General features: G+C 49.6%; 1 protein-coding gene across 3 annotated transcripts in view; it reads left to right on the forward strand.

The window, feature by feature from the left end:
- Window positions 1-310: 310 nt before the first annotated feature.
- The window catches only part of ALS2 (alsin Rho guanine nucleotide exchange factor ALS2), an 80,385-nt gene continuing 54,338 nt past the window's right edge, over window positions 311-26,357 (forward strand). For all 3 annotated transcript variants that reach the window (XR_010786329.1, XM_066575424.1, XM_066575425.1), the window contains exons 1-7: window positions 311-364; window positions 6,074-6,140; window positions 10,718-10,872; window positions 11,990-12,894; window positions 14,353-14,719; window positions 14,854-15,022; window positions 15,136-15,232. Coding sequence is in view for 2 of the 3 variants with exons in the window: in XM_066575424.1 (XP_066431521.1) it covers window positions 6,121-6,140; window positions 10,718-10,872; window positions 11,990-12,894; window positions 14,353-14,719; window positions 14,854-15,022; window positions 15,136-15,232 (1,713 nt within the window). In the remaining variant the exon portion in view is untranslated. The remainder of the gene's footprint in view (window positions 365-6,073; window positions 6,141-10,717; window positions 10,873-11,989; window positions 12,895-14,352; window positions 14,720-14,853; window positions 15,023-15,135; window positions 15,233-26,357) is intronic.

A 26,357-nucleotide genomic window follows, 5' to 3' on the forward strand; every position in this document is an offset into this window, starting at 1 on the left:
AAGTTCTTTAGTTGTACACTTCCTTCATTCTGCCTGCAGATCTAGCACTAGTGATTGCCGGGGGTCGTGCACCCGCTTACCATGGGCAGCCTTAGCCCTTCGCCTATCACAGCCAAGTACACAACGTTCTAGAATGTCATCTATCTAAAACGCTAAGCTTCATCCTTTTTGAGCCTCCTCGCTTTCCATCGCTCCCTGTTTCGATTATTCATAACGCGCCTTTAGAACCTCCGGGTCTCTCTAACCCCGCCCCTTCTATAACCACTCCCCCTACTCTGTCGCCGTGGCCCGCCCCCGGGTCAGCTGACCCCAGCAGGCTGTCAGTGCGGCTCACAACAAGAAGCGCTGCCGGGATCCGTGTGAGGTGAGGAGGTTCCGGGGAGTGCGGGAGTCCCAGGCCGGCGCCTCCAGTGCCGCTTGTGTGCAGGTCACGTGAGCAGGACCCGGGGTATTAACTGCCGTTACCGGGATGGTGCTCACAGGTGACCGCAGGCCCGTCGCTGCTGCCCTGTCTAGGTGACCTCGGGCACCGGTCCTGCAGAGGTGCCGGCGGTGTGTGCAGCCTATACTGTCTGTAATATATAGAAGCTGGAGGAGAGATCTGGCTACCGGGAAAGCTGGGTGACCAGCAGGATGTCTCCGCTGGCAGCTCAGCGGGGTCCACACAACTTTCCCAGAGTCCTGAGCGGCGGACATAACTGTGGCGCTGTCCTTAGGGCTGTAGCTGCTGCGGTACCGCTGTGCGATGCAGTTATTAGTTACGTACTAATGCGTGTATTGTATGCAATAACTGCGCACAGCTGTGAGTGGAGCGCCGTAAATCAGTGTATTCGTCTGACCGCGTAGTATACGCATATATGTCACGGACAGGGGGTGTCGCTGTGTAATCCGCGGCGGGCGCCTGCCCGTGGATCCTGCCGCAATCTCCGTCCGTAGCATGCAATGTAAATGTCCTTCTTCTACGCGCACGTCTCACTTGCGATTTCCGCTCGCTCACGGACGGCTTCCTTTGCAGCGGCTCATGGGATGCGCGTCATCGCCTAGCAACAGGGAAAGCTGTACTGCGCATGTGCAACGGCCGGCCCATCCGCAGTGTAGAGGATGGGGACACATGCAGGTACGCAGGGCCACGGCCGGAGGCAGTGCGGGATTTCTCTCGCGGAATCCGTGTGCATGAGAGGCCCCGTGTCCACGGGCCGGTCTGATTCCGCACATGGCATCCCACCCTGCCCTCGGCAGAGGACGTTCTTTTACCTGTCCGGGTCTTCTGCCTTTCAGGCCGGATCTCCTTTGCACATGCGCAGTAGAAATATTTTCTTTCAAACTGCTGCCATCTCACCACATAGAAAGGAGAGCGGCCGCCGCGGAAACGGGGAAAGAATAGACATGCCGCATCTTTGAATTCTGTGCGGCAGGTCAATTTCAGCGCGGGTCAGCCGCAGCGTGCGGACAAGATTGATGTAAATATTGCCCACTGTGCTGGCTAATCCCGGGATAATAAGCCGCGGGCGGGATTTCCGCGCAAAAAGTCTGCATGGAAATTCTGCGGCAATTACGCCCTGTACGAACCCAGCCTAAGGCCTACAGCCGCGGGGAAATTCAGGCTGTGCAGAATCCCGCAGCGGGTCCCTTCCGGCCCGCAGACATGAGACCAAGAAAATAGATTATACTCCTCTGTCTGGACGCTGCGGGTCTCACCTCCGTCGCAGCTGGATCTTCTTTTCTTCTGGGGTTTTTTAACTTTTTTTTTTGTTTTTTTTTTTTACATTTTTCTTATTTGTACATTTTTTTTTTACACTGTTTGTGTCCCCCTGGGGGACTTAAGGCACAACACTGATGATCGCTGTGATAAGGCATGGCAGGACTTCTCTCCTGCAATGCCTTATCACTTATACAGCGATCATAGGCTCTGGCAACACAGGACACCAGTATCTGGCGTTCTGCTGCCATGGTAACCAGCCGGGCTCTCTGTGATTATATTGTGAGAGCCCGGCAACTTCACAGAGGCGCGCTCTCCTTCTGTGAACCCTTCCCATGCCGCGATCTACGTAGATCGTGGCAGGGAAGAGGTTAACAGCGGGGGCGCATTTCTGATGCACCCCCACTGTTGCAGCAGGAGGCCAGCTATCACTGACAGCCAGCTCCCGCTGCGGGATAGCGCGAGATCTGCTATGATCTCGCGCTATCCTTATGACGTAAGGGTACATCATTTTGCGGGAAGTCCCTCGCTCCCATGATGTACCCTGGGGAGGGAAGGGGTTAAACTCCTGCTCTCCGGTGGATCCGCCGCACAGCAAAACTCCAATTTCCGCTGCGGATATGACGGCTTCCATTGACTTCCCGCTGCTTTGAGAACTGCTCAGAAAAATCGTTCCCTTTGGGGTGGGATAAAAACTTTTTAGCTTTTTGGTGCTTTTTCTGCACTGAATTATCTCCCGGCGTCATATGTAAACAGGGAGATACTAAGCCCGATGAGAGCGGGTCGCGCTATGCGTGTTACCTTTATTGTAAATCAATACGTATCCTTGAAATAGAAGCTGTGGCAGAAGTCGGCGCAGATCTGGGACCCTGCCCAGTCACAGCGCGTCCTGTTTGTACCGGAGCTCATTCATTGCCAGTATCAGACCGCTGCAGCTCTTCTGCGTGTGAACGTGTCCTACTGTGCCGCTTGGGTTGCGTGGGGAGAAGTAGTGGGGCTTCTTAAATCTCCTCCTGCCCATCTGCTGTCCCTCGTTCCGTGTACCGGAGCTCTCTGCCCAGATCTAGGACTAATCCATCAGGCGCCACACAATAAAAGACGATTGTTTACATAACACGAGTCGGGCAGGTTGTGCCCCCAGGTCGTCGTGGCACGCTACCCGCTGATCAGCGCTATAAGTGTTATATTTGCTGACTGAGCAGAGTGGTTCGCAACGACGGGTTTCTCTACAAGAGGCGCGGTTTTACACGGCCTGATTCTTGCCCCTTGTAACAAGCGCCAATTCACAAATGCCATGTTGATTGGTGCTCTTTTACATAGAGCAATGATCGTTACTGCGATCGTCTCCGTATAGATTGCGTTCATCGCAGCCCGCCTCCCTCTATACACAGGGGGGGGGGGGGGATGTCCTGCTGAGGAGCAACCATTTTATGCCGGCGTGAAAGACTCGGCTGATGAATGAGTGCTTGCTCTTTTGCCGGCTGGTTGGCATCATAACTAGGCATGCTCATGATCGGGCAGATGAATGTTGGGGCCAATGTTCATACCCAGTCATCACTAGATTGTACAGTATGGCAGCTTTTCTGCAGCTGCTGTTGTCATTGATCTGACGGTACATGTCAGGGCGGCAAGTATGGAAGAATGAAAACCTGCCGGAGGTCTACTATCCACATGTTTTATGTTTTGGTCTGTTTGTTCTTTGCGACCTATTATACTAGAAATGAAGACGTGGGTGTTGGGTACTAACGGCCTGTCCACACTGGCATGTGAGAATCCTACCGCACACCGATGAAGGGCAAAAACCCTGAAATAGATGTCTGTACATGGGCTCTGACTTTGCTTTCAATCCCTGGGCATTGTTACAAGGCTTGTATAAAGAGTCTAACATTGACTTTAGGGACTGCTGCCATCCAATAGGTGGCGGTGCAGAGGTATTGTTGCATCTCCCTTATTTGCATATTACCCAGAGGAGCGTGCATGGGCATTGGAGTCTCCTCACTCACCGTCTAGGTGCTCCCCCTAAGGAGAAAAGATAGCGTTTCTGATACTTGTGAGAAACATACATGTGGAAAAAAAAAAACCTGTAAAAACGCATGCATGTTAGGCTGGATTCAGACGAACGTATATCGGCTCGGTTTTCACGCCGGCCGATATACGCTGTCCTCATCTGCAGGGGGGGGGGGGGGGAGGATGGAAGAGCCAGGAGCAAGAACTGAGCTCCCGCCCCCTCTCTGCCTCCTCTCCACCCCTCTATTTGCAATGGGGAGAGGCGGGGCGGGGGCTGAGCTAATTCTCGGAATTTAGTCCCGCCCCTGTCCTGCCCCTGCCTCTTTTCATTGCAAATAGTGGAGAGTAGGCAGAGAGGAGGCGGGAGCTCAGTTCCTGCTCCTGGCTCTCCCATCCTCCCCCCCGCAGATGAGGACATCGTATATCGGCTCGGCGTGAAAACCCAGCCGATATACAGTCGTCTGAATCCAGCCTTAAGCATCCATTCACGATTTTACAGTCATGTGCGCGGTGTAGGTTTTGATAAGCTCTGATTCATTTTGATCTTTTTTTTTTTTTTTTTTTTTTTTTTAAATATGTAAACTTTTGTAGTGCAACTTTCTTTTTTGTTAACCCCGTAGGGACGCGGGCCTTATTTATTTATTTTTTTTGTTCATGTTTTTTTTAAAATGTAAAAAGTGGATTGCAATAGAAATAAAATGCAATTCTGCCATCTTTTTTTAGGGGGTGTTGTGTTGGTGGGGGGGGGGTAGGTCTTGTCTCTACAGCGTACATATGGCATCATAAGCGACATGATTTTATTCTGTGGGACGGTACATTATGACGATACCAAATTTATAGAGTTTTACTTTTGCTGCACTACTTTTTAAAACTATCTTTGAAAAAAAAAAATATTTTCTGACCGCCATGTTTTGTTTATTTTTTTTTTGTTTTTAATTTTCCCATCAACATGGTTGTGTGAGGGATCTTTTTTTTTTTTTTTTTTGTGGGACATCCTGTAGTTTCTATTGGTACTAGTTTGGCATTCAAACAACTTTTTAGTGAATTTTTTTTCAAGGGGACGACGTGACCAAAAATGTGCAATACTGGCGGGTTTTTTGTACACCATTCACTGTGCTTGATAAATAATGTGTTATTTTGATAGATCGGACTTTTATGCTCACGGTGATGCCAAATCTGCTTTTATATATATTTTTTTAGGTTTTCTTTTATTTTTTTGAAGGTTTTTCTTTTAAATTGTACTTTAGTTTTTTCAAATAAGTAAAACCGTTTTTTAATTAGTACTTACATTTATTTATTTTTTTTAAGTCGACATAGGCAACTTGTTGAATTTGCGATTGATTGCTCATACGGTATAATATAATACCGTAGTATTACACTAGACCGCATTCTGACAAGCAGTCTATGGGTCCATTAAACATAATGTTTCCATCTGTTTTGGTAGTAAGGCATGTTCACACAGGATGGATTTGCTACAGATCTAAAGTAGATGAGATTCAGGCCTTATTCCTGTCGCCATTAAAGGGGTTGTCCAAGTTAAAATGTTATATCATACCCCTCTTTCCCTGTGTAAACATAATAAACCAACTTATTTACACTCACCTCTCTGTAAGTTCACCGCCGGCGACTTTGGGTTGCCACTCTGACGTACTCTTTACAGCAGTGTTCCCCAACTCCAGTCCTCAGGGACCGCCAACAGGTCATGTTTTCAGGGTTTCCTCAGTGTTACACAGGTGATGTAATTATTGTCAGTGCCTCAGACATTGCCACAGGTGTTCTTACCATAAGATATCCTGAAAACATGACCTGTTGGTGGTCCCTGAGGACTGGAGTTGGGGACCCCTGGCTTACAGGCTGCAGCAGCCTATGGTACGAGAAGTCACGGGCTGCTGCAGCCTGGTACAGACTTTGGTGATGCTGCACTGAGCCCCTGTCATTGGCTGCAGCAGCCTGTAAACAATATGTGAGTGGAGACAAGAGCTGCCGGTGGGGAAGAGGTGAGCGTAATTCTGGTTTATTATATTTACACATGGGGACAAGAGATTTGGTGAAACTTTGTAACTCAGAAACCTTTTTTAAGAACTCGCTGCCCCGTTACAAGAGCAGAACAGTAAAGTAACAATGGTGCCAGATACCGGCGGCGCGCCGTGGACCACATTGACTATCGGGGTCTGTGAGTTTATGGATGTGTTCTGTGGGCATCCAGTGCTTTCTCATCACCCTTGGGCCGCTGCCAGCAGTGTTTCCATGCGGGTGTTCCCTGCTGGCAGCTGTTTACTGTGTGAGCGGTCATGGGACGGGCTGCCCAGTGATTTCTACACTCCTACTCTGGAAGTACTGTTGCTTTATCATCTTCTCTTTTTACAGCTATTCCAAGATCCTCGCGGGCTGTGATGGGTTTCTGCCGCTGACCCATGGACACGCAGGCAGGAAGGTAAGGAAACCTACAACCTTGTCTGAAATAAAGCTGCAGCTGACGAAGGGGAATCTGTATCCGAATAATCTGGATTTCTGTGGAAGCGGTCAGATCTACAAGACGTGGTTTAGGCTGCCTGTTTTTGAATTGCGTTCCCTGCGGCGATAATCCGACCGCGGGGAACGCAATGCACGCTTTCCATAGCGTTGCTATGGAGAGCGCTTCCCACACCTGTCCATAAGCGGTGAATCATTGCGATTCTCCGCTCGCGGCCAACAATTCACAGCATGCCGCGGTTCTCCGCGGTCAGCCTAGCTGTCAGATAGGCTGACTGAGGATATCAGTCTGCAGGCTCCCGCGGCGGATCTCTGCTGTGGGATACCGCAATGCTTGTGGACAGGCAGCCTTAGGCTCACATGTTTATCTTGCTATATGTTGTGCTCCGTGCATGCACTCAGAAACCTCGGAGCGCATACTGTGAATATATCCGTCAGTCCGTCTCACCTGACCAGTATTTACCATCACAAGAAAAGTATACCATGCACAGGGGCTGGCAAACTTTACCTTAGGGGGCCAGTGGATAGCACTGGCCCATGAGTGCCGGACTACCTTTACATGGGAAGATTATTGCCAGAATAATCGCTTGTAACAGTGAATTTGCGCAATAGTTGTCCCGTATGAGACCTCCATTGATCAGCAAGTTATCCACTATGCTGTGGAATAGGAATAACTTGTAATCTTGGACCAGTAGTTCCCACATCACACCGTACATGTACAGCACTGATTACCAGGGGGCTCGGAAACTGAACCCCTCCCCCAGTAATCAGAGCGTGATCACGGCTGTAACTTACAGCCATGATCCTGCTGCCACCACTGAGATGTGTAGCTCGCATCTCGGTGATTTAACCCTTTAGATGTCGCTGTCAATACAAATAACAGCATCTAGAGGGTCCTTCACCCCATTGGCACTTCTGTGATTCGATCAAAGGATGCCGATGGTTGTGATGGCAACCGGAGGTCAAATCATGTACAGGGGCCTGTGAGGGTCAGATGATAATACTCTGTACTACACAAGTGATCAAACGATCACAGCTTAAAGTCCCATTTGTTGGAGAAGAACAGGTGTGGTTAAAAAAAAAAAGATAATAAAGATTTTCCTGTGTATTCCCTCCCCCCCCCGCCCCCCCAAAAAATCTGAAAATTGCTAGTTTCCCATTAAAACGTTATTTATAATTGGGGAAACGCTCAGTGTAATGATCAGTGCTATAAAATCCTTGTTCATCGCATATGGCAAATACATACTGTTAAACAAATGGATATAGCAAACACAATGCCAAAATAGCTGATTTTGATCATCCTGCCTCACCAAAAGAAGGAAATAAAAAGCAATCGAAAAGTCGAATGCACCCTAAAATTGTGTAAATTCAAACATTGTTGTGTTGCTGTAAAGCTCAGCATACGGTTCCATCTCAGGCAGAATGCAGATGATTAGAGCTGTGGGCTGATTAGATGGACTGTCTTGTCACCTGAGGCCCTAAAACTGGTTCCCCCCTGGTCCTATAAAAAGGCTGAGAGGCTCGTTGTGTGTAGTGGGAGCTTTTTATGCCGCTTGTGTAGACCTTGTTGACCACTAGACGTCTCTACGATCGTGGTGGAACTAATCCAATGGTGTGATTGAGTCCAGAATGGCTGGACTATGAATAACAATGTCAATGCGACCAGCAGACTCTTACTACACCCTAGCTACTGGCTCTAGGATTGACCAGCCCTTGCCCTTAGTATCCCAAACCCCCTTAAAGGGGTTGTTCCACTAAAGCAAGTTATTCCCTATCCACAAGATAGGAAGTACCATATAAACTCGAGTATAAGCCTAGTTTTTCAGCACATTTTTTTGTGCCTAAAAAGCCCCCCTCGGCTTATACTCGAGTCAGGGTAGGGTTAAAAAAAAACAAAACACCATACTCTCCTCCCAGCCAGCATCTGTGTCCCCGGCGGTGGTGCGGCAAGCTGCTTGAATTCCTGTGTTTCCAGCGGCGATGCGGTAAGCTACTTGAATTCTCTCCGCTGTCATCCCCCTCTGTACTTTCTGCTCGGCTCTGTCATACCCCCGCTGTCAACGCTGTGATTGGATCGAGCGCCAGCCAATTACAGCTGGTGCTCGATCATTCACAGCCAATCAGTGAATGACATTTACTGATTGGCTGTGAATGATCGAGCACCGGTTGTGATTGGCTGACACTCGATCCAATCACAGTGCTTACTTATACAGTACTGACAGATGACAGAGCTGAGCAGAGAGGACAGCGGGGAGAATTCAAGCAGCTTGCCGCACAGACACAGATCCCGGCTGGGAGGCGAGTATGGAGGTTTTTTGTTTTTTTTTACCCAGTATATACTGGAGAATAGCTCGGCTTATACTTAAGTCAATAAGTTTTCCCAATTTTTTGTGGTAAAACTTATTGACTCGGCTTATACTCGGGTCGGCTAATACTTGAGTATATACGGTAACTTACTGATTGTTGAAGGTTCAGCCTGTGGGACTCCATCGCTCCTGAGAATGGGGGACACCGGTCCGGAATGAATGGAGCAGCAGTCACACGTTGCATTCTAGCTCCACTGATTAAATTGAGACCGGTGTTGATAGCCAAGTCCAGCGCTCGCTATCCCTGGCAGTCCCACTTAAATGAATGGAACGGCGGTGCTCATGTACGACTGCTGTTCCAGTTATTCCTGGACACGCTGAATACCCATCCTCAGCATTGGTGGTGATTCCAGAGGTCGGACCCTCTTCCCTCGGTACATTATCACCTCTACCCTGTGGATAGAGGATCACTTGCTCTCATGGGACATCTCATCATATAGAGCATAGCCCATATTTGTCACCCAGTTTATTTAATTATTATTGGCTTTTTTATTTTTAGGCTGTGAAGCGGGTACAAATAGGAGAGCGATTGTGAGCCAGTTAGTCACCTTCCCAAATTTATACATGCACATACGTTCCTGCCTTGATAGTACTTGAGAAGTTTCACCTTCCAGTAACACTTTCTGTGCAGCGTGAATACACTTCATTCTCGGCGATGTCTGGCTGCCGGTCTTACAGTCTGCCAAGTGTGCTAAATGAATTCCCCACCAGACACACGAGCTTCATTAGTTAGATGAGCGGTTTTACATCGCTCGCCTTATATTGTGCATTTAGTAGACACTCTTTATTTAGTGTTCTTCACTATGCCTGAGGATATCGACCTATGCCAGCAGCACTTCTGGATCCCGGCGACAGAGACAAGCGCTGGTAATGTCTTTCCAGTAATTATTTTCCCTTGATACCCAGCTAAGGGGATACATGACAAGACGGCGTCAGCCATTATCCTGTTCCTTTAACCCTTGAAATGGCAGACTTTACAGAAAGGATGGCCGCCTATGTAGGCAACGCTCCGTTGTAGTTTATATAGGAGTTGTGAAGTGCTAGGCTGCTACCACAACTCCCACATTGAAGACCACCACATGCATGCACAGTCTACTGCTCTCTGGAGTTTGGATTGTTGAGATGGGACCCCCATTTCTCTCCTAGTGCAGGTTCCACTCACACCCCCCCCATCCTTAGGCTAGGGCTGCATACTGACTTTGGCTGTGACCTACATCTAACCCTAGTTGGATTACTTATGATCTATGGGTCGTGGTTGTGGAAACATACGAGCCGCAGCAAAACCACATTGCGTTTTATGAGACTGAGATTGCAGGCCATTTTTGGCTTTGCATCCGGCATCACAGCCAGAGTTGGCATGTAGTTCCAGCCTTATGGCTTATACGTCTGATATAGCATAAATATCTCAGATGGGAATGCACCTTAAGTTAAATTGCAGCCTATGGGAGTGATTCAGTATGATTGTGTGACTTTTTGGACTAGACTGGGAGTTGTGTCCCCCCCCCCCCCCCCTTTCTTCCTGTATGCATGGTGGTCGAGCATGTGCACTCCACTCCCACCCCATTGGATTGCTGGAGAGCAGCGGAGTACGATGATTAGATTTGCACCGAGCAGAAACTTATATTCTATCCTCTACATAGAGGACAGGTTTAAAACTTGGGATAACCAGTCTAAGGGCTCTCTCTCACCGGCGTATTGTCACTGCATATTACGCACGTGTAAAACAAAGCTGCACTTGAGCCGCACCAGTATTGCCTCTCTGTCCAAAAGCTGGGACCTATTGACGAAACTGCCATGTGCCAATCATAATGTTACATTAACATGGTTTTCTAGACAATTGTTATTAGTTACCTACTCTCAGGATAGGTCATCAATAGCTGATCAGCGAGGGTCTACCGCTCAGGACCCCAGCCGATCAGCTGCTCCGTTGACCGCTGTCACGACTAAATATACGGTACAGAGAGGAAGCGGATCACCGTGCGGTGTCCAGAGCTGATGATATGTTTATCACATGCTACGTTTAGCTTTCGTCACACGACTGTATGCAATTTATCAAAAATGATTGTCCCTACGGTATATGCCTAAGCCTCGCGGAAGTTTGTTTTATAGGTTTGCTTTATATTATTTGATTTGTGCTTTTTTTTTTTAACCAAACTTTTTGCATTCTTTTTAGTTCAGAAGAATCTGAAGGAGCTCCAGAAAGGGGTGCTGCGTATATATGGCCGGTGGGGTCATCCCACATTACACCAGTACGAGTTCATGGACTGGGAGTAAGATCTGTTCTACAAGCCAGCCTTGGAAGAAACCATGGGTTATTACTCACAAGCGGTATGTGGATTACTCTCTCTCTCACGTTTTAAAGGAAGTCTACCATCTTATTTTTGGTTTATTGACACCATATACTTATACTATGTGCAACTTAATGAAAAATCCAGTGGTATCGTTCTTTTTAACTCCGGCTCCCATCTTGACATATTGCCTAAGAAGGTTTTCCACACCATATGCTAATTGGCGGTTGACTGTTTGATGGGTAGTTTACCTCTGCCAAGTGGTCCAGGCTCTTTCTGCCTCTTCAAGTAAAAAACGCCCCTCCTTTGCTACCTGACGTCTCCAACAATGGCCGCTGTAGACATCAAGCAGCAAGAAGGAAGTTGGTTCTTTTTTAAGTTGGAGAGGCCCTGGAACAATTGCAGAGGTGGACTGCCCATCGGACTGTCCACTGCTAATTAGCATATGGTACAGGAAGACCTTCTGGGGCTATATGTCAAGATAGGTTGAGTTTAGAAATATTAAAATAAAGGTGCTGCTGTATTCCTCACTAAGGGGAATTTATCAAGACGTTGGGCTCCATAAACTACACAATGGGGCTTAAAGGTCAGAGAAGGGGGAAATCCGGGCAGCTGTGTTTGACACTCACTAAGCACGCCGCAACCTGCGCTTTGTCCCCGCAAAGTTGGCGTGTGACTCTCTTCATACCACCCTGTGGGTGCTCTCCCATTCATCTCTATGGAAGGGCATGCACACAGAGCAGTGTGTGAAGAGTCACGCTGTGTGCATGCGGGGACACGGTGCAGGAACGAGGGACCCGTGAGTATCAAACACAACTCCTCATTCCCTGACCTTGGAGCCCCATAACGTAATTTATGGGGCTCACAGGTCAGACTAGAGTCCCTTTAAGTTGCACATGTATAAGTATGTTGCATTGATAGGCCAAAAATAAGATGATAGATATCCTTTAATGGGAAGCTATCAGCACTGCTGGTTTTAATATGTATATTAATAACTAGTATTGATAATATCCCGCACAACAGTCTTTTAAAAAAATTTTTATTATGACTTTTGTTCTTGGCCCATCCTTAGATTGGAGTATAGTAATGGTATCTCCTATTTTTCTTGCTATGTGGAATTATGCTTTGTTAATTGTATCTTATCTGTTTCACTTTAGATGGTGAAGTCTTTAGCTTTGGAAAACAGCCATGGAAGGAGAATGCAAGCGACATACCCTGCAATGTCCTGTTAGTAGAGAAAGCATTGAGTGGTCATCGTGTGAAATGTGTTGCTGCAGGAAGTTATCACAGTGGAGCAGTGACAGAGAATGGTATGGTGTATATGTGGGGGGAGAACACTGCCGGCCAATGTGCAATCGCCAACCGCCCATCTATACCAGAGCCTATACCGATCACCATAACTGACCCGGAAAGCACGCCACCTCTGTGGGTGCGGGTTATACAGCTGTCATGTGGAGAAGAGCACACGCTGGCGTTATCTGTCAGCAGGGAGATCTGGGCCTGGGGCAGTGGCTGTCAACTTGGATTAATAACTTCAACCTTCCCTGTGATTAAGCCTCAAAAAGTGGAACATCTCGCAGGTCGTGTTGTCCTTCAGGTTGTATGTGGTGCGTTTCACAGTCTGGCCCTGGTGCAGTGCCCACTTGCTCAAGATGTAAAGCCTGTGCCGGAGCGATGCAATCATTGTAGAGAGCTGCTCATAACTATGACTGAAAAGGAAGACCATGTCATTATTTCGGATGCACACTGTTGCCCGCTGGGGGTAATGCTAGCCGAAACCCACCTTGATACAAGGACTTGCAAGTCTTCCCTGCGCTTAAAGGATAAAAGTTCAAAAGTGGAGGAGATTGCACTTCCTTCTAATACTCAAGGGGACAGGAACAGCAGTGGTCCAAAACTGTCAGACTCTGAGACCGAGATTGGCACAGATGTGGCCAGCATGTGTGACAGTGAGATTGATGGGAATGCTGAAAAGCCTGTATACGACAATGATTTACAGTCTGACACTAATCAATCCACAGAGGAATCCTCTTCACACAATGCAGTCTTAGATCACACAAAGGTAAGACTTAACGAAGATCACCTTGTAGGCTTGAAAGGGTAGTGCCAACATGCCCAGTCCCTGTCATAATGCGCTGCTGTGGTGAACAGCTGATCACCCTCGGCCCCACTCTCGGCATCCCTGGCCGACAGCCAGTTTTTTTATGGGGTAAGTTGCTGCTAACCACACACTTGCCCTGCAGCGGTCACTGTAGGGAAAATGTAGTTACAGGATGGCTATCCACATGAGTTTATGCCATGTAGTACAAAAACGGCACGTGGTCTGCCAAAATGGAAGCTGTTTTCTGTTCTGAGTTATTATGGGGGTCCCAAGCAGATGATCCTGCTCTATGACCTTCATGTGCCCTACTTAATGGGGCATATGCAGAGGGGTTGCCTTCCTGGCACAAAACGGGGTACATCCCACGTAACGGAAAATGGGCTGGAATTTCCATAGCACAAAATCCACTTCAAAATCTGCACCATCTCTGTATTTTGGCACGGATCTGTCTATTGAAGAGGTAAAATCTGCCATGGATCCGCATCAAAAAAACGTTTAAAAATCCACAATTACACAGAGCTTTGAAACTTTTTTTTTTTTTGTGTTGTGATATTGGTGCGGATATATATGTCATATAGACATGTAAAAAATATGGATCAGTGGGGGTCCCCACTGCTGAGACCCCCACTAATTCTAGAACGAAGGGGCTGCAGTGCTCACCCGAGCATGGTGTCCTCTCGGCTGTCTTTTCGTCTTCCTCCACCAGCTAAAGACATCCTGTATTGAGGTCTATAGAAAGCTCAATGCACCCCGATTAACCGCTGGAAACAGCGATTTTCGGAAGTAGTCGTACCATGTAAACGGAGCCACCAACGGGGCACAGTGAAATCGCTCAATAGCCAAAAGTTGCTTCTTGTCAGTTGACTGAAGTGAAGCTGCTGATGAGCGACTCGGTATAAACAGGAATCGTTCAGTCTTTGAATGACTGCCTGTTCAATGTGAATGGGGCGGGCGACCGGAAGAGATCTCCAGCGTGCTCCACCTCCACTCACTGAACGACTATTGCTTCTCTATGAAAGCACAGGATCAATAGTCATTGGGACGGTTGTCGGGTACTTATGCATCCAACGTTTGTCCATGTAGAGGTACCTTAAACTTCTCGTAGCGGACTATCACACAACAGATTTAAAGGGGACCCATCACCATTTTTCAGCATGGTAAATAAAGCACATCACTAGAGTCATCTACGGAGTGCTGTAAAATCTCTCACTTTTAGAGTTAACTGCCTGGCGCCTGTGCAGATGTACACGGCGAACCTGCCCACAGAAGGGACAGACATTCTGGGCACATGCTGGTCACCTAAATCGCTGCACAAGCACTTTACCAGCCGTTGTCTTGTATTGATTGTGTTTGGCATCATATCATTCCGTGATACGGTCTCATTATCCTCTAAACCTAAATGTTTTTTTTCCGATCTAGAGTAAAGAGCACAAGTTAACGGATGTGGTTGACTGTCTTTTAAATCCTGCAACTACCACAACATCGGCTCTCAACAGCCTCGTCGTGTCCTGCGCGTCTGCTGTCGGCGTCCGAGTAGCGGCTACATGCGAGGCTGGAGCTTTGTCGCTGAAGAAAGTGATGAACTTTTATTCTGGCTCTCTATGTGATGCAGGAGTGCAGAGTCCATTAGGTCCCGCTGTACAAGAAGGTCTGAAGGACAGCAGGGAAGAGCAAGTAAGATTAGAGTCTATGCAGGGCAAGAAAAGCTCCAGTCTTGTAGATATACGAGAGGAAGAGGCTGAAGCCGGCTGTAGACGACTCTCCTTACCAGGACTTCTTTCTCAAGGTGAGCAGTGACTAAAGTGTCACATTAGGTCGTAGCCTCTATAATGTAGCGTTACTAACGTTTAGAGGGTGATTCAGAATATAAAAAACTTATGTTCAAGTAAGCCATAACTACTATCAGTATTTTCTTTACAGTTTCCCCAAGGTTGCTAAGGAAGGTTGGGAGGGCAAGGATGAGAACAGTCGCCTTGACCCCTACAAACAGCGGTGAAGCTGACGTATTGCTGCCCTGTCTAAGGACAGAAGTTTGGAGTTGGGGAAGAGGCAAAGAGGGACAGCTGGGGCATGGAGATGTTTTGCCAAGGTAAATGCCCCGGTTTCTTTTATATATCAAACACAAACTATTTTACACGGTTTCTGTTTAAGTACGTTCATAAAGATTTCCTTAATTGTGTAAAACTTTATCCCATTATGTAGGTTACAGCCACTGTGTGTCCGCAGCATGGATGGCAAAGAGGTGGTACAGCTGGCAGCTGGGAGCCACCATTCTATTGCCCTCACTGCCAAGTCTCAGGTAGTAATGTTTTGTATTTAATTTTTTTAATTTTTTATATTTATTATTTTCTGTTACTGTAAACAAAGAATATGCTATATGGACACTTGCGATGAGCATTAACCCATTCTAACCCAATTTCCCTCCCATCTACGCACTCCCCAGTTCTTCTTTATTGTGTGGGGAGGCGCATTGGGGATTCTTTGGAGTTAATCAGCAGAAACACATATAAATTTACTGTTATGTTGATTTTATTAGTAATTTTTTGAAAATGAAACCTTTTCAGTCCATTGTTGACCCTCGTCTGACATTAAAGGGGTTGTCCTGCGGCAGCAAGTGGGGTTATACACTTCTGTATGGCCATATTAATGCACTTTGTAATATACATCGTGCATTAATTATGAGCCATACAGAAGTTATTCACTTACCTGTTCCGTTGCTAGCGTCCTCGTCTCCATGGTGCCGTCTAATTTCAGCGTCTAATCGCCCGATTACACGCGCTTGCGCAGTCCAGTCTTCTCCCTGGTGAATGGGGCTGCTCGTGCCGAAGAGCTGGTCCTCGTAGCTCCGCCCCGTCACGTGTGCCGATTCCAGCCAATCAGGAGGCTGGAATCGGCAATGGACCGCACAGAGCCCATGGTGCACCATGGGAGAAGACCCGCGGTGCATCGTGGGTGAAGATCCCGGCGGCCATCTTGCTAAGGTAAGGAAGAAGTCGCCGCAGCGCGGGGATTCGGGTAAGTACTAAACATTTTTTTTTTTTGTTTGTTTGTTTTTTAACCCATGCATTGGGTTTGTCTCGCGCCGAACGGGGGGCCTATTGGAAAAAAAAACAAAAACGTTTCGGCGCGGGACAACCCCTTTTAAGATTTCCCTGCATAGCACCGATGTCTGATGAGGGCGTACACATGTTTCTAACAGTATGCAACACAGCGCTCGTAGGTGTTGGAGGCTGTTCTGCATATGTATGCTACAGTATGCAGGTGATAGCTGTCGTGCATACTGTTAAAAACATGTCTGCCGGGGGCGTGGCCAAGCAGCCGAGCTGACCGGCCGCATGTAGGAGAACCTCCTGCCTAAGCCGACCGATACCAGCATCCTGAACATATCCTGAGGGCTCCCAGACCCAATAAACATCACCTGCAGTGGGGGGAGAGGAGACCGAGCTGCCCGCGGAACGCATACAGCACCCACGGCCAAGGTAATACCGGCAGCGGACCCGAGACACCGCGACCGCCCCCGCCATCTTTAAAGCAGCGCCGGCCGCGGGGAGAGAGGAGGCACGGGGAGCGCATAGAAGAGGCTCCCGGAGCGGCAGTAACAGTGCGGGGACAGAGTCGGCTGAACGGAGGGGCAGGAGGGAAAACGGCAGAGTCGGCACCTCAGTACAGCCCTAAGACCAGGAGCTGCGTTCTTTCCTGCCACAACCGCGGGGGGGCCGAGGGGGACGCTGCAGAGAACAAGCAGTGGTTGAAAATACACACAAGGCAGCACATATAGCCCTGTAAGGGAAACATTTATAGACAGCACAGTACCAATGCCATTTCCAGAAGTACATAATCACTGGCCCCTGATACAAAGAAGGCACAGCAAAGCCAGTAGGCACCCCCCAAAAGGGGAAGAACAGAGGAACGCGCACAATAAAGTGAGCACTACACCCCTGACCAAAGGGAGACTCCGGGGCCACAATAACACCAAAGAGCAGCCACAGCAACCTCTATACGACAGAGTACCCATTAACCAGTGCATAAAGCACATACCCCGAAGAAGCGGAGTAACAGAACAGAGACTTTTATAGGCCCCCTGCCGGACCTCAACACTGTATAAACCACCCCTTCCAAAAGAGGAAAACTCAAAAAGATACCACAATGGGTCCTACTAGACATAACCATGCAGCCGACAAACTAAAAGTATTCGCCAGGGGAGAGGCCCGTAAAGACCCTGGCCCTGAACCCGCTACACCTGTCACAGCAGGAACCTCAGCGGCAAAAGACGCCAGCCCAAGACCACCGGAGGGCACAGTCCAAACTTTACAGCAACTTCTATCCGCAATACAGGCGTCAACAGCCACTCTTACTGGCAAAATTGACAAAGTAAAAATGGACGTAAGCCTACTAAGGCAAGACCTTCAAAACCTGAGAGAACGCGTCACAAATACAGAAGACAGAATCTCTACACTAGATGACACTGTCTCCCCAATGTCGGTCGCGATACGTGATCTTACACAAAAAGCTGAATACTGGAGACAAAAAGCGGATGATCTCGAAAACCGTTCAAGACGGAATAACTTACGCATAGTGGGACTACCAGAGCGAACCGAGGGACAAAGACCAGAAGAATTTATGGAAAAATGGCTCCGTGAACTCTTCCCTAATGCAGGATTCTCGCAAGTGTTTGTAATTGAACGAGCCCACAGAGTGCCTATGAAACCACCCATACCTGGGGCACCACCCAGACCTATGCTGGCAAAATTGCTTAATTCCCGTGACAGAGACATAATCCTACAAGCTGCGAGAAAAGGAGGCCCCCTGCGCTACGACAATGCTGCAATATCCATATTCCCGGATTTCTCAGCAGACCTTCAGAAACAGAGGGCGTCATTTTTCAGAATCAAACGGCGAATACGAGACCTGCAAATATCGTACTCCATGGCATACCCAGCACGACTACGAGTGGTGGATGGAGAACGCACCCGCTTCTTTACCTCACCATCTGAAGCAGAAGACTGGCTGGCTACCAGGCGTCCACCAGAAGGACTGTAACGTGTATATATAACCATTTTCCTTCCCTCCTCTGGGTGACGGGACTCTTGTATAAGCATGCAAAGTATACTTAAAGTTCCTGTAGTATATGCCAGTAACAACGCCCTAGAAATAAAAGGTCATAGGATCCAAATTTGAGACGCAGAACCGAAACCCCAAGTGCCTAAGATAAATATCCAACCCTTACTCCGCAGAGGATAGTGACAAGAGGTCCTCCTCCCAAGTAATAACAGCCTGTACCCCCCCCCCCCTTCTCACTCTCTGTTTCCCTACCCTCCTCCTCCCCCCCCCCCCCCAACACAACTCAGTACTCGAATAGAGTGAATGTGGAAAGCCCAGAGAGGGGGAAACTCCTCCCCCCCCCCCCCCCCCTCTTTTCTTCCCTCTTTCCCACCCCAAGGAGGCCCACCCAGATAAAACTTACTAGGCTAAGGCCGGCTTTTACTATGGTTACACTAATACAATAATACCTCAAGTATAGCCATAGTTAATGCTATACTATGCAGGTTCCCCCTAATGCTAGTTTGCCACGATTTCTATCTCAATAGAGAAAACATTCAAATTTAACTTTTGGTTTAAAAGAAAGTTGTTTAAGTTCTAAGTTGGTAAGATATTACCATAATGTTAAAAAAAAGGTATGCATCAAGTGCTTAATGCGGTTTATAGAAATGTACTGAATTACAGTTGCATGACGTATGATAAAAATGTAACCGGGTGTCATGGGGGAACTCCAGGCAGGCAGAAAACTGTAAAGAAATTTATCCGGACCCGATTAACTTGCCCTTGCCTATGGCGGAGGTAGTCTTCGTGTCGTGGAATGTCAGGAGCATGGGATCAGCCAGAAAGCGGTCAGCAATAAATTCCTTAATACGCTCCTGGCGACCACATGTACTATGCCTGCAGGAGACCCACCTTACACCCGAAACTACAAAAGTCCTGTTAAAGCCATGGGTACAGTGGTCGGCTCACTCGTGTCACACTACATACTCCAGAGGGGTGTCCATACTAATAGGAAGGTCACTAAGATGGGAGGTGGAACAGATTAAAAGAGATCCAGAGGGTAGATATATATTTGTAAGAGCTAAAATCAATAATGACCCATATGTTCCTTTATGCTGTTACAACCCACCACCAGCAACAACAACCATCTTGGCGGACGGCATCCAATTCGCATCATTCTCACCAGACGCAACCATTATCTGCATGGCAGATATGAATATGGTGATGCATCCCTCTTCGGACAGACTCGGGGGTGGTGCTCGGGGGGGGGGGACGACACTGGCATGACCCGACTGGCATCTATTATATCGGTGACGGGGTGGCTGGACTTGTGGCGCATATTTCACCCGCAATCACAGGAGTTTACCTGCCACGCAGCCCACAACCACGCGCTTAGTCGAATTGATTACATATTCGGATCCCCTTCAATATTTCCCAAAGTCAACTCTATAGAATTCCTTCCCCGTGGGATCTCGGATCACTCACCAATCCGCATGACCCTCAAAAATCCAAGTTTGACTATACACAAAAGGCTTAAAATACACCCATTCTGGTTCTCGCTGTTCGGCCCTAATGACTGCATACCAGACCAAATACAAATCTATTATGAGACACACTCAGATAAGACGCGAGTATGGGAGGCATTCAAGGCCTATCTCAGGGGATGCTTCAGATCCTCAATCTCCTTTATAAAAAGAGCCACCTCACGAGAAGGAGAATTATTAGCAGAACAATGCCAGCGGCTAAAGAGAGAATATATTGCAGATCCAACAGACATCAAAAAAGACAGATGGCTCCAGATGGGCAGGAACTACTTAATATACATAAAAGAAAAGGCCCAGAGGAGCCTTTTCTACACCCGACAATCCTTTTTTGAACTGGGAAACCAATCCAGTAAACTATTAGCCTGGATGGCCCGGCAGGAAACTGCACCCCCGACCGTACTAAGAGTCAAATCAGACCAAAGAGTAACACTCACTGACCCAAAAGAGATCTTGAATAGATTTCAACAATATTACAACGATCTATACCAAACACAGACCGACTATTCACCTGGGGACTTGGAACTCTACTTAACAGACATAATATTCCCAGAACTACAGGATGACCATAAGTCCCTACTAGACTCCCCCATAACAACCGAGGAGATTGAGGAAGCAATAAACGATATGACAAAGAACAAAATCCCGGGACCGGATGGTCTACTGATAGAAGTCTACCAACAATACAAAAAAAGAAATTATACCACACCTACTCTCCCTATATGAACATATATTTGATAAAAAACAACTCCCAGAATCAATGTTAGAAGCCACCATAGTTCTCATCTTAAAGCCAGAAAAAAACCCAGAAGATTGTAGTTCGTATAGGCCTATTTCATTACTGAACACAGACTACAAAATCCTCACTAAAATACTGGCTTCACGCCAAACAGGTTTCATCCCTGGAATGTCCACATCTAATAATATTAGAAGAACGCAGGTGATTACGCAGGTGAGGTGGAGATCGGACTGGGCCCTGGCCTCATTAGACGCAGCCAAGGCATTCGACTCGGTTGAATGGCCATACTTGATGAAGACCCTACGGAGGTTTGGATTCGGGGATGCATTTGTTAGATGGATCTCTATCTTATACAAGGCACGGACGGCTAGGGTGGTGGTGAACGGTCTGACCTCCGCCTCCTTCCTGCTGCACAGGGGGACCCGACAGGGCTGCCCGCTTTCCCCTCTCCTGTTCGCAATTGCCATAGAACCCTTGGCTCTGAGAATCCGACAGCACACCTTGTATAGAGGTGTCCAGGTGGGACCCAGAGAAGACAGGATAGGGTTATACGCAGATGACATAATATTATATATGTCGGACCCCAGGAACACCCTACCATTAGCCATCACCCTAATAGACCAATTTGGAAATTTTTCAGGCCTGCGTATAAATTGGCAGAAATCCGCATATATGCCTTTAAGACCAGAGGGATGGCGGACGGGGGAAGTATTTTGTAATCTACAGGTTACCCCCCCCCCCCCAATTTAAATACCTCAGGGTCCATATTACCAGAGACCATACCCTGAGTCTCGACCTAAACATCACCCCCTTACTGACAACCCTACAATTAAAACTGAAATCCTGGAGCTCTCTGCCACTGTCGGTAGCAGGCAGAATAAATCTCATAAAAATGATAATACTCCCCAAGTACTTGTACTGCCTAGAACACGCAGAAACAACAATACCACAGAAATTCTTTAAAAAAACCAACTCCCTAATAATTTATTTGGGGGAACACCAGAGCCACACTACAACGACCTAAAGAAATGTCAGGAATGGCACTACCAGACTTTAAGCTCTATTATTTAGCGGGACAGGTCAGATATATCTGCCACTGGCTATCGGGCTCTTCTCTCCCCAACTCCGAGCACCACTTGATGTTCTTCCTCTCGGAGACATCTCTTTGGATTCTCCTGGAAAAACCAGGATTGTTGACTAAGCAGATGCCACCCATCCACAGGCTTGCGACTAATGTATGGCAGGCATGTAAGCTACTGACCAAACGAAATGGCACCCCTCTGGAGACCCCTTTATGGGACAATAGAGCACTACCACACCTGGTGAGTCTACCAGATAAACAATTCTGGACAAATCTAGGAATTACTACTTTAGAACACCTATACACCGACCAAGGACTAGTTTCATTTGAGCAACTACAGCAGCTATACCAAATTCCAAGAACGGGCTTCTATAGGTACCTACAACTTAGGCACGCCTTAACAGCACAATTTCCAGAACCCAGACAACCCTTCTCTCAGTACCCATTAATAGGTATTTTGTGCACCCAGGGGCCCAAAGAACTGATTTCGGCGTTATACACCCACCTGTTACAATCCAAAATCCCCGAAACGCCAATGACAGTGGTAGAGAGATGGAGAGAGTTTATTCCTGCTCTCACCAGTAAAGACTGGGGGACTGCGATGTCCACGTACACCGCACTATCACCAGCAGCAAACAACAAACTGATACAATTATATACTGTATACTGCACCAGTGCTATCTGACGCCAATCAGACTGCATAAAATGAAGAGGATTCCCACAAACCAATGTCATAGATGCAGAGCCCCCAATGCAAACTTCAACCATCTAATATGGAGTTGCCCTAATATTTACACATACTGGGGAGAAGTCACAGAATTCTTAACTCAATTGATGGGTATACCAGTACCACAAGACCCAGCAGTGTGCCTACTGGGCATCCTAGACGAGGAGCAGTGGCAATACCACGACAGAATACTCCTCACTAAGACACTATTCTATGCCCGCAAGGCAATAGCTTTGCATTCGATGGATGGATAGATGCCCCCCGACACTATCAAAATGGCAGAACATAATTAATGCTATTCTACCATATGAAAAAATAGTATAGAAAATGCCCCGACAAGTTCGATAAGGTGTGGGAAAGATGGTACGGATCAACAAGCACAATTATTCACACAAGACCGATTCCAAAACCTGAGAGCAACCGCATCTAGAACAAACCGGTAAACCACGGAGGAGTTATGGCCCTCCACTGACGCCATGTGCTAATATGATGCCACAATGTACCCAATACTAGCATATGTTAATGTAACATATTTGAATGTAATTACAGAACCACAAGAGTCTATGATGTAACCAAAGTTGTTTATTCATGCAATGTACGAAATATAAACTGTTCAATAAAACGAGTTTTAAAAAAAACAAAACGTCTGCCGGTCTTACAGTCTGCCAAGTGTACTAGATGAATTCCCCATCAGACACACGAGCGTCATTAGTTAGATGAGCGGTTTTACATCGCTCACCTTATATTGTGCATTTAGTAGACCCTCTTTATTCAGTGTTCTTCACTATGCCTGAGGATATCGACCTATGCCAGCAGCACTTCTGGATCCCGGCGACAGAGACAAGCGCTGGTAATGTCTTTCCAGTAATTCTTTTCCCTTTATACCCAGCTAAGGGCTACATGGCAAGACTGCGTCAGGCATTATTCCTGTTCCTTTAACCCTTGGAATGGCAGACTTTACAGAAAGGATGGGCATAGTACACCACGATATGAATCAGTGGTGCCCGCCTATGTAGGCAACTCTCCATTGTAGTTTATATACGAGTTGTGAAATGCCAAGCTGCTACCACAACTCCCACATTGAAGACCACCACATGCATGCACAGTCTACTGCTCTCTGGAGTTTGGATTGTTGAGATGGGACCCCCATTTTTCTCCAAGTGCAGGTTCCACTCCCAGTACTCCCACCTTAGGCTAGGGCTGCATACTGACTTTGGCTGTGACCTACATCTAACCCTAGTTGGATTACGTATGATCTATGGGCCGTGGTTGTGGTAACATACGAGTCGCAACAAAACCACATTGAGTTTTAGGAGAGTGAGATTGCAGGCCATTTTTGGCTTTGCATCCGGCATCACAGCCAGAGTTGGCATGTAGTTCTAGCCTTATGGCTTATACGTCTGATATAGCATAAATATCTCAGATGGGAATGCACCTTTATGAATGGTGGTCGAGCATGTGCACTCCCACTCCATTGGATTGCTGGAGAGCAGCGGAGTACGATGATTAGATTTGCACCGAGCAAAAACTTATATTCTATCCTCTACATAGAGTTTAAGGGCTCGCTCTTACGGGCGTATTGTCACTGCATATTACGCACGTGTAAAACAAAGCTGCACTTGAGCCGCACCACTATTGCTGGTGATGTTCTATAGCAGTGGTGGCGAACCTATGGCACGCGTGCCAGAGGCGGCACGCAGAGCCCTCCCTACTGGCACGCGCCCCATCGGCTGTTCACCACTTGTGAATACCAGCAGGGGCCGCGGCTCCCCTGCCGGCATTCACAAACGGCACTGCTAGCCGCGCTGATCCTGGCACACACTGACTTCAGTGTGCAGCAGGAATCCCTCTCCCCCTGCCCCGACATCTACTACTTGGTTCCGCCGGGAGGGGGGGAGGCGTCCAGCAGCGTGTGTGTCGGGAGCATATTAACACTTTCTTCCCCACTTCTGCAGCAATCAGCAATTCCCAGCAACCTGATTGGTTGTTTGGGTTGGCTGATTCACCAAACAACCAATCATGTTGCTGGGAATTACCTATTGAGGCAGAAGTGGGTAAGAAAAAGTTAATATGCATGCCGGGACCAGAAGAGAAGCTGAGCTTCCAGGAGGAGGAGGGGGAGGAGGAGGTAAGTATGTGGGTCTCGGAAGGGGCACTGTGGGGTGTCACTACTGCACTGGGGGGCCGCTGGGGGGTGTCACTACTGCACTGGGGGGCCGCTGGGGGGTGTCACTACTGCACTGGGGGGCCGCTGGGGGGGGTGTCACTGCTGCGCTAGGGGGCCGCTGGGGGGGCTGTCACTGCTGCGCTGGGGGGCCGCTAGGGGGGGGTGTGTCACTGCGGCGCTGGGGGGGGTGTCACTGCTGCGCTGGGGGGGGGTGTCACTGCTGCGCTGGGGGGCCGCTGGGGGGGGTGTCACTGCTGCGCTGGGGGGCCGCTGGGGGGGGTGTCTGCTGCGCTGGGGGGCCGCTGGGGGGGGTGTCACTGCTACGCTGGGGGGGGCGTCACTGCTGCGCTGGGGGGGGGCGTCACTGCTGCGCTGGGGGGGGGCGTCACTGCTCCGCTGGGGGGGGCGTCACTGCTGCGCTGGGGGGCCGCCTGGGGGGGGCGTCACTGCTGCGTGGGGGGCCGCTGGGGGGGGGCGTCACTGCTGCGTGGGGGGCCGCTGGGGGGGGCGTCACTGCTGCGCTGGGGAGGCGTCACTGCTGCGCTGGGGGGCCGCTGGGGGAGGCGTCACTGCTGCGCTGGGGGGCCGCTGGGGGGGGCGTCACTGCTGCGCTGGGGGGCCGCTGGGGGGGGGGGCGTCACTGCTGCGCTGGGGGGGGCGTCACTGCTGCGCCGGGGGGCCGCTGGGGGGGGGGGGCGTCACTGCTGCGCTGGGGGGGGCGTCACTGCTGCGCTGGAGGGCCGCTGGGGGGGGGCGTCACTGCTGCGCTGGAGGGCCGCTGGGGGGGGCGTCACTGCTGCGCTGGGGGGCGTCACTGCTGCGCTGGGGGGCGTCACTGCTGGGCTGGGGGGGGCGTCACTGCTTCGCTGGGGGGCGTCACTGCTGGGCTGGGGGCCGCTGGGGGGCGTCACTGCTAGGCTGGGGGGGGCCGCTGGGGGGCGTCACTGCTGGGCTGGGGGGGTCACTGCTGCGCTGGGGGGGTCACTGCTGCGCTGGGGGGGGGGTCACTGCTGCGCTGGGGGGGGGTCACTGCTGCGCTGGGGGGCCGCTGGGGGGGGGGGGGGCGTCACTGCTGCGCTGGGGGGTGGGGGACACTATCACCGCTGGGACCGCTGTGGGGTGGGGGCCACTATCACCGCTGGGACCGCTGTGGGGTGGGGGCCACTATCACCGCTGGGACCGCTGTGGGGTGGGGGCCACTATCACCGCTGGGGCCGCTGTGGGGTGGGGGCCACTATCACCGCTGGGACCGCTGTGGGGTGGGGGCCACTATCACCGCTGGGGCCGCTGTGGGGTGGGGGCCACTATCACCGCTGGGGCCGCTGTGGGGTGGGGGCCACTATCACCGCTGGGGCCGCTGTGGGGTGGGGGCCACTATCACCGCTGGGGCCGCTGTGGGGTGGGGGCCACTATCACCGCTGGGGCCGCTGTGGGGTGGGGGCCACTATCACCGCTGGGGCCGCTGTGGGGTGGGGGCCACTATCACCGCTGGGGCCGCTGTGGGGTGGGGGCCACTATCACCGCTGGGGCCGCTGTGGGGTGGGGGCCACTATTACCGCTGGGGCCGCTGTGGGGTGGGGGCCACTATTACCGCTGGGGCCGCTGTGGGGTGGGGGCCACTATTACCGCTGGGGCCGCTGTGGGGTGGGGGCCACTATCACGGCTGGGGCCGCTGTGGGGTGGGGGCCACTATCACGGCTGGGGCCGCTGTGGGGTGGGGGCCACTATCAAGGCTGGGGCCGCTGTGGGGTGGGGGCCACTATCACGGCTGGGGCCGCTGTGGGGTGGGGGCCACTATCACGGCTGGGGCCGCTGTGGGGTGGGGGCCACTATCACGGCTGGGGCCGCTGTGGGGTGGGGGCCACTATCACGGCTGGGGCTGCTGGGGGATGGAGGTGGTGTCACTATTACCATTTACATGTGGCAGAAATGGGCAGAGCTGTTTCAAAATAGGCAGCGTGCAGATTCTGACTACTTTTTGGATGCAGAAATGCTGCAGAATTTTCCACAGTATTTTCCGCTGAGGACTTTCTGCGGTATTTCCACATCCAAAAAGCAGTCAGAATGTGCACCCGGTCTATTGTAAAGCGGCCCGCTCCTTTTTAGAACGACGGTGGTAAAATCATACG

Source organism: Eleutherodactylus coqui, chromosome 8 (assembly GCF_035609145.1).
Source record: "Eleutherodactylus coqui strain aEleCoq1 chromosome 8, aEleCoq1.hap1, whole genome shotgun sequence".
Lineage (NCBI taxonomy): Eukaryota > Metazoa > Chordata > Amphibia > Anura > Eleutherodactylidae > Eleutherodactylus > Eleutherodactylus coqui.